Source organism: Amphibalanus amphitrite, unplaced genomic scaffold (genome assembly GCF_019059575.1).
Source record: "Amphibalanus amphitrite isolate SeventyFive unplaced genomic scaffold, NRLGWU_Aamphi_draft 000012F_arrow, whole genome shotgun sequence".
NCBI classification, from domain to species: domain Eukaryota; kingdom Metazoa; phylum Arthropoda; class Thecostraca; order Balanomorpha; family Balanidae; genus Amphibalanus; species Amphibalanus amphitrite.
Window position 1 is genome coordinate 1,014,262 of NW_024881508.1, and position 8,796 is coordinate 1,023,057.

At 52.6% G+C, this 8,796-nt stretch overlaps 1 protein-coding gene across 3 annotated transcripts in view; it reads left to right on the forward strand.

Moving 5' to 3' along the window:
- Positions 1-7,767, forward strand: part of LOC122382985 (protein bride of sevenless-like) — a 36,951-nt gene extending 29,184 nt beyond the window's left edge. For 2 of the 3 annotated variants that reach the window (XR_006256756.1, XR_006256757.1), the window contains 2 exons: positions 5,624-5,932; positions 7,460-7,767. Coding sequence is in view for 1 of the 3 variants with exons in the window: in XM_043369020.1 (XP_043224955.1) it covers positions 5,624-5,772 (149 nt within the window). In the remaining 2 variants the exon portion in view is untranslated. Of the gene's footprint in view, positions 1-5,623; positions 5,933-7,459 lie in introns of those variants that run through there. The other variant, XM_043369020.1, reaches the window with a different exon arrangement.
- Positions 7,768-8,796: the final 1,029 nt, after the last annotated feature.

Consider the following 8,796-nt stretch of genomic DNA (forward strand, 5'->3'; position numbering starts at 1 on the left):
TTTCGGTCAGGCGATGTGGCTCGGATTTTAGTTGTTACTGGGTAGCATCAAGTGAATTTGGGATGATGTCATTCGGGACGGCCTTGCCGTCTAGACAGGCCTGATATTTGGCTGAAACTATGGAGTGGTCGTGTCCAGACTCAGTGCGCCTACCGGCTGACACAGCTTTCTTTTACGGTGAGCCACAGAGAGAAGTTACGTCCGCCGATTGACGATGTCACACCACCAATTATCGAAACACTCGGTCTGCGGTTAAAGTCGTGCCTGGCATGGGCAGACGCCAGCCAGCCATTACCTGTCAGGGAACGATTAACACCCATTATGTAACATGATGCGCATTGTTGCATATCACGCCGAACTTTCAGTTGTCTGGTATCGTGAATTGCGCAAGCAGTTATGACAATCACACGCCCATTTATGCATTGGCGTTTGCTCAAGTGTTCTACTTTGCAGCATCGCAATGCGCACGCTACAATATAAAGCGTTCGCCATAGGTGGGAAGGTTGAATGGGTGTCGTGCCAGCAGCTGTTCTTGCAAGACAGACGACTTTCACACATACTCGAATGAATTGTTTTTTATCCTGTCTGATTTTTGCCAAAGCGGGACCTTTGTTTTATCAGGCGGATGACCCATGTGGCCCAAATTGTTGGAAAAGAGCTCCACAGGAGCGAGCGAACCTGCATGTGCAATCCAAACAGAGATCCAGCTCCAATGGAGCGGCATTCAAAGTGTCGTGTAATCGCCGCCCCGATCTCTAACTAGGGCACCTGCTGGGTCTAGCGGCCCAGCCCAGCTCGTCCCGACAGCTTAGTGCAGGTATATGGACCAGAGGCAGCCCCTTCGCCGCTCCCTCACAGGCCGGCACGGCCCCTGGGAGACCTACATTGAGCCATTGAGCGTTGTCGTCCCCACTCCCTATTGGCGGCCCATTGGCCAACATTCGCTCCGTAGATGCAAAGTAATCCTCTTCACTTATTTATGGCCGAGAAGGGCTAACAGCTTTATGGGGCGAGCAACTTGGGCATGACCATACATGGCCCTTCTGGCTGTGCACCATGGGAATAAAACCTGCAAAACAACATTTAATAATACTGTGATTTAGTACTTAAACAGAGCCACGTACATGTCTGCATATGACATGTTTGCTTCGTTAAACAAACGTCTTTTATTTATAGGATAGGATATATTTCACCACAGCCATCATAAATACAAGCACAGCGGTGTGATAAATGTTCTTTGAGTTACACTTCCTTCAGCCTGCGCTCCCCTCAGCTGCCTCCAGTGTGATTCCTCCCGCCTCTCCGCGCGGAACGGAGCCATGTGCAGTTGTTGTGTAACACAGTAGGCCGCCGAGTCGTGTCGAGAATTAGGGAGACACAGTTGGCGAGGTCGGCCCGGTGCAGTCGCGATGAAAGCGTGAAGTTCTCCGTGGCCGGTCATGCGCGCGCCACACGCCTCTCCGCGGGGGAGGGGGCACCGGGGTGAGACGAATCTCGCTCAACTTCCGCGGCCCCTCCCAGCCCAGGGTTTGTAGAAAGAGGAGCCGTGTGGTGGCGAGGACAATCCGACAGGAAATTGGAAGCAGGCTGAGCGAAGGTCGTCACCTACGAGTGAATACAGACAAATTAAGACGGATGGCGGAAAATCAGTCACCAAAGTACCTAGATTCCGAGATTAGCTTTTGGTGGGTCCCTCCTGAGCGCACTATGGATGGCTGCTCACGAACGACTCACATTGGGCGTGTCCCTTTCACGGCCGCCTATTGACAGCGTCCGTCCATTAGCCCGTGATGAACGTCTGACTGGAGTCTGTCCGCTGAGGAGTCTGTTGGTGGAGGACGCGGTGTTACCGGGCGCGGCCGGGTCACGGTTCGGTGAACACTCATCGCAGTCAGTCGGGCGGTACTGACGCGTGCCTCGTCGAAGAGGAAAGTGTTGGGCGGCGGAGCCGTTTAGTGGTCGACGTCCAGGTGACATCTGGTCACCGTGAGGCCAGAGTGGGTTGCGGTCAAATGATGGTCAAGGAGAGAGTGAATGGGACGGACTGTCACCTAGCCAAGTACCCACCGTTTGGTGGGCGATTACCGACCAATTGTCTGCACCAGTGACTGTGAGCTATGCAGCGACGTCGCCATTCGCGGAAGGCCCCAGAGCTGAAGGCCGTCTCTGTTTTCCCCATCCATATTCTGTGATTGGTGGGTGAGTGATGTGTTTCTGCTCGGAGCTCGACTGGCGGCCCGCGCTGATGTGCCTGTGTGGGAGTGGGCCGGACGGGTGACTCGAGCTGAGCTCACCCCTCGCTCGGTGCTGAGCTCACCCCTAGCCGTGGCGGCCGGCGGGCGCGGCGGGCCGGCCGTGACTCGCCGGGCCGCTAACGGTCGCAGGCGATAACCGATGTCGGACCGGCACCGGGACGATTTTTATACACAACAGACACGTGTAGGGAGCGCCGCGTCGCCCCACGTCACATCGGTCTGGGCGGCGACCCGATGTCAATCAACATGCAGCCAACTTGTAGATGCTTGCTTGTTGCATGCTACTTTGTAAAGTTGTGGCAGATCTTATTTGCTTGAGAACTTGCTGGTATTTTCCTGTCGCCCTCATGTTCGCTGTTTCTAGTTTCGTGCAGTGTCTTTACGCATCAATTTTACCTCTCTCTCTGCTTCTTCATTCCTTTCCTTCCCTGTCCCCTTTCCTATCAGGTAGGGGAGAGCGGGGCCAGTTGAACCACTTTTTATATATTGACATGCACAGCGAGATCTAGTTGTCATATCGAAAAATGCACAATGCCATGAAAAAATATGCTCTTTTGGCTTCATTTTAAGATATGTAAAATTATGTTTCAAACATATTTTGCTGCCAAACGCATGCTTATAAAACAGCTCTACGCCCGTTTCAAATGACCCCGATGCGAGGGTCAATTGAACCAGCTCATGGGGTCAATTGCACCTATCCTTAATTAAAGGGACTGTCCCACCTTAACATAAGATTTGAGTTGAGATAGCCATCTTGATGGACGTTCTTTGAAAATCAGTGCCGTGAAAACCGTTTCTCCAGCAATTACTTCATCACAAAGAAATTTGAGTTTGATTTTGACATCTGTGCAAATAAGTGCCACAATGTATTGGTATAGGCACTTAAATCTGATGACGTCATCAGGCTTTCGAACGTCCGTTAAATGTTTGACAAAAACGTTTTGTAGCACGCGGTGGTATATGCTGCGTTGCGCGCAACAAATGCCGCACTTTTAAATAAAGTCGCTAGGAACAGCGGAGATCCCAAAAAATAAACAAAAGTAAAAGTCTAATATCTTGAAAACCGGTGAATATTTTTCGGTGAAATTTGGTAGATATTCGTTTTCGCTCTTTCTGAACCGAGCGACATCACTTTCATGCCAATTCATAAACTTTTTTAAAGGTGGGAGGGTCCCTTTAACAATGGGATGTTTTCCTCTTTAAGGCCACTTTCTTAAGAAGATATTTTGTCCGGTTTACTTTTCCAAATGCTACATTCAATAGGTCGTTGGAAAGCTAAAAGTGCAAAGTTCCTCATAATAGGTGACATAAAGTACATAGACTATGGTAAAATGGGCGGATGAGGAAAATGAGAAATATCTCAGGCTATAGTGTGCTTTCAAGCAAAAGGCTGGAGAAAAAGGGGTCAAAAATTGAGCTATATTAAACTACTATTTCAGTTTAAAAGCTCATTTCAAAGGTGGACTATTTCCTTTAATGTTTACAGCCCCTGAACAATAACCATTGTAAAGGTCACCGGGGTCCATTGAAACGGCCTGTGGCCCTGTTTCAACTGACCCTCAGAGAAGCGTTTCAATTGACCCCATCCGCTCCCGCCATCTCGCACGCGCCGTAAAGCACATGTCAAACCAGCTGGAGGGACGGCATCATGCTGAATGAAGGGCCAAATAAGGTGTTATTCCGGAGCCAGGAGTTCTTCTTTCAGCAAACAAAGGTATATGAGATATCACAAAATATTCATAAAAACGATTTCTCCCAAACTCCCCTCAAAAACACAAAAACAAGTGTCAAATCAAAATTACCGTCCGTTTGCCGCCCAAACGCCGTTGACAAAGGAAGTGGTCGAGCGCGGATGCGCAGTGGTGTCGGCAACGCCATATGTTGCATACTTTTGAAAATAAAGCCATGTTTCATCTGACCCCGTGTTTCAACTGGCCCCGCTCTCCCCTAGTCTTCCATACCATTCGTTTTTCCTCTTCATTCGCTGCAAGATCGGTGCCTAGACACATCGCTGTATTTTCCAGCTTGTTTCCCATTTTCCATTCTTTGCCGGATCTCGTCTCAAAGCAGGTCTTCCTACATCTGTGTATCATCAGTGAACGTGCACGATTCCTGGTGTCAAGGTTGACGCGGAATGGAATCCAGGTCCGCCTTGCCAGTCTGTTGTAACACCGGTAAAACAAATCGGTCTGGCTGACGTGCTCAATTATAGGTGTGGTAGCTACACTAACGAACCTATATATGTGAACAATCAACAAGCTTTTTAAGTGATTAAAAATCGGCTCATACATGGGAGTGGGACGTCCCACTCCTCAGCTGCGCTCGGCGGGATGACCCCGTGCTGCGGGGACAGTCCCACCGCGCCCTAGTAGGACGGACCTCCCGGCCCTGATTTAAACTGGTTTCACCTGAACGGGGCAGGGGCGCCACCTCTGACCGGTGCCGGCCGGCGGAGCGGGATGCCGGGGCGGCAGGGGCGGCGGGCAGTATTTCAGAGCCGACAGTCCCCATCGGCCTGGCGCAGTAACTCACCGCCGGGCGTCGGTCCGACCCTCCCCCTCCGCGATGGTCCGATCCCTGCCCTGCTCGGTTTGTCACGCTGGCGCTGGCACTGGCTTTTTCTGCCGATGTGAGGGCGCCGGTCATCCCGGCCGGGCCCGTAGCGTCCCCGGTGGACCGCCGGCCGGAGCCGGGACCAATCCGGAACCATTTCCCAGCAGTGGTCCCAGTGGACCAGCGCGGCGCCACGAGTCGGCCGGAGGAGGGTCCCGACTCCGGGTCACTGCAGATGGGTGGAGGGTGGAGCGGAGGGTCGAACGCAATATAAACTTGATTTCCACGTACCGCTGAGCCTGCTGGAATCGGCGCCGTAGACGGCATACGCTGGAAGTAAAGGGGAGCCGCCCGGCCTGAACAATGCCCCTCCATCCCCTTCTCGGCTGGGTCGCTAGCCTGGTCCTTTGTACACCTACCGGGCCTTTCCAGACGGGGCTTTGTTTGTTGGGAGGTGGTTGTGATGCAGATTGCGTACGTGGGATGGCTCGGCTGGCGTACCTTCTGTGCTGCTGCTCATGGTGGTGTTGATCTGCAGCGTTCCGCCAGTCATCTCAGCGATCCAGTGACCCGAGATGAACGATCCTATTACGTCATACCATGATACCAATGGCGTCATATTGTGATATAAATGACGTCAGCTCACAGTTGTACTGAAGTCACCCATGCAATATGTTGCTGTCTCCCTAGTGTATGTTTTGTAACACTGAACAAACGAGCGCAGTCCGGTGATAGAGCGTCTGTAATTGGCGCTTCCCGCAGTGTTCGATTGGAGATGCTATCAGGGTCGTGACCACGGCACTCCTCTGTTCCAGGCTACATCCGGCAGGACGACAACAACATGTACAACACCATCGACCACATCAAGTCGCAGTACCGGGCGCCGGCCGAGCGCACGCTCTCCGCCGGAAACCCCAATGTGTTCTTCTATCGGACTCCGCCGCACCCCGGCATGATGTACTGACGTGACGTCACCGGTGCCGTGACGCGAGTGACGTGAGTGACGCGAGCCGCGCGCAGCAGTGATCTCTGATGGGGCGGGGGCGCCCGCGGGGCGCCGGGGCTGCCGGTCAGCGCCCTGTGCCGACTGCGGGGGCGCCGCCGCGGCCGGTGTGACGTTTTTACCTGTGTCCAAGGCTATATAAACCAGGTAGAACGTTCCCGACGAAAAAGTGGTGACAAGCGATAATTAGTAGCCGCGACCCTCACTTGTTCAAAACTATATCCGCAAGCAGCATTTACAGGCTAGCGGAAATCGACCAATCGGCGTTCGGCAATACTCGACGCTGATTGGCCCGATGCTCGTGACGAAATTGCGGGGGACTGTAGCTATTCCCCTATGGCGTTTAATAGACTTACGGCTTTTGAAGGGGATTTATACCAGTTTTTGTTGGGTTTGAGGCCATTTTTGAGCTTGGATATTCTTTCTGTGACTTTTGACTGTGTAATAACGACATTTAATCATGACATTCTATATACTACCGGTGTCACATCGGCCAAAAAGACCGTAAGTACATGGGATAGACGGACCACTGCTGATGGGGCCACACATGTCGGCGTGTGGTCATCGGAGGTCCGTGAGGGTTCGACATAGACCCTTCATGGGTCGGTATAGGCCCGGTGGGTCCAGTGTGCAAGCCTATCGGGGGCCGGTGCTGACCCAACAGGGCCCAGTGGCATATAATGTAAGGCTGTCTAGGCCGACGTTGAGGGCTCATGGGGGCCATATAGGACCAATAGGGACCACATCAGTCAATCAGGGGCCATTTAGGCCAATAAAGGCACTTCAGGGGACTTGAAAAGGTCATTCAAGAGCTGTGGTGGGCCCATGAGGGGACGGCATTGGTCCAGCAGGTGCAGTCAGGGGATGTGCCCGATGTTGTACGGGTATCTCAGTGGCCCATTTGGGCATATCAGTGACCAATTTGGACCCAGCAGAGGGCTTTGTAGACCTATCAGGGGCTGGTGATGGTTCATCAGGGGCCAGCGTTAGTCCATCGGGGCACGGCATATGCCCATCAGAGGTAATTGCGAGCCCACGCTGAACAATGATGGCCCTTCAACGGCCCCTAATGGATCTACATTGACCCATGGGCCATGATGTGTCATGTATGCCCCTATGACAGGCCTACTCAGACCCCTGATGGACATTCCCGGCCTCTGATGACCCTATACTGAATGCTAAAGGGGCTCTAAGTTTCTCCAATAACCCTTCGTCAACCCATTATTACCATACGCTGGCACTAGGGGCCCCACATCAGCCGCAGGGCAGTCCGTGCCATGACAGCATGTCTTTTCGGCCGATATTACATCGGTAATATTTATTAAAATCATGATTTTATGGTGTCATTATATAGCTAACAGTCATAAGAAATATATTTCAACTCGAAAACAGCTCCAAACAGCATATAATTTTAAAGAAACTCCTCCGAAATCCAAAAGCCTATTCGGGTCCATAGAGAATAACTGCGGTCCCCCGCAATTTCGTCACGAGCGTCGGACCAATCAGCGTCGAGTACTGCCGAGCGCTGATTGGTGAATTTTCCGCTAGCGTGTAAGTACTGCTCGCGGAACAAGAGTTCGTCGACAATCCTCCACAAACGTCTGTCACCATTTTTCGTAATGCTAAACAGCCGGAGCGTACCCCCCTGCCTGTGTCTCTGATGGCCGCGGGGACGGATGGCGGGCCGTCGGGCGCGTCAGTGCCGAGCTCAGTGTTTTTGTTCGTGTCCGCCGGACGGACGGGCCCTGATGGATGGAAGACGCCACCGCCCGGCGATCGTCTTGACCCGAGATACAATCGAGCCGATCGGAGGGCGCGCGGCTTTCACACATATCTTGCTGCGCAGACGAACCCGACAAACTCATTCGTGGCCTCATGCTGTGTGAGAGCACGCTATGTCGACTCGGGATGGTCGTATGGCATGTGACGGTGATATTAAATTCATCCGAAGTGTCATGTCGGTTGGTTGTGTTCAGAAAGTGGGCCGCCGGGAAAGCTGTGCGACGGTACCTCTCAGAAGATGGCACTGCAGGGATGACGCGACACTTTGCAATCACAGTCAACGAATTATCCATCTAAGTAAATGACAAGAAACACGCTACTCTGGAAAGTCGATTCGCACATCCATCATCACAATGCATCAATAATCGACCATCACTTGGATGCTAACCAGCAGTGAATAGTTTCTTTTTTTCGCTTGTGAGAAACGCTACTTCGTAGTTAAATTGTTTTATTTCATCGATCACACGCTCTCTATAGTTCATCTTTAGTTGAAGCAAAAGAGGACACATAACGTTTCAGTGCAGTCTCAGCACAATATCTCAACATCAGGGATGCGGAGCCGTGGAAATTTCAGACGGCTCCGGCTCCGGCTCCGGCTCCGGAGAAAAAAACGGCTCCGGCTCCGGCTCCGGCTCCGGGTGAAATGTTGTGGCGGCTCCGGCTCCGGCTCCGGCTCCGAGTAAAATGGTCCGGCTCCGGCGGCTCCGGCTCCGGCGGCTCCGGCTCCGACTCAGTACATCCCCTATGCAATCAATTAAATACGGGTGGAAGAAAAATTGGATTGGTTATACGCGTTACTCCTTACCATGACCGGCTCACCGCGTCCCCGCGCAAACACACCTCGGAGAGAACTGGCAGAACAAAGGACTAGGAAGCGATGGCATTGGAAACGCAGTCGCCGCGAATTGGAGTTCACTGAACCATCGTAAGCTGACACCAGTCTCGGGTGCATTGGGGGGTGGGAGTGGGGGGGGGGAGGGGAAGAGACGGTGCTGGGAGTCGCAGTCCACTGCACTGGCTTGAAAACAATGGCCGTCACCTGATGACCGGTCCTCTCCTCATGCTCTGGGGATGCAGTAGACGTGGGGGGGGGGAGGAGCAGACAAGAAGTTGATTGCGTACTGTGGGATACTGGGGATATTCGGCTTTTTTCATTCACTTGATGGCCCATGACGTAAGTAAAGTACCATATGTTTTACTGCC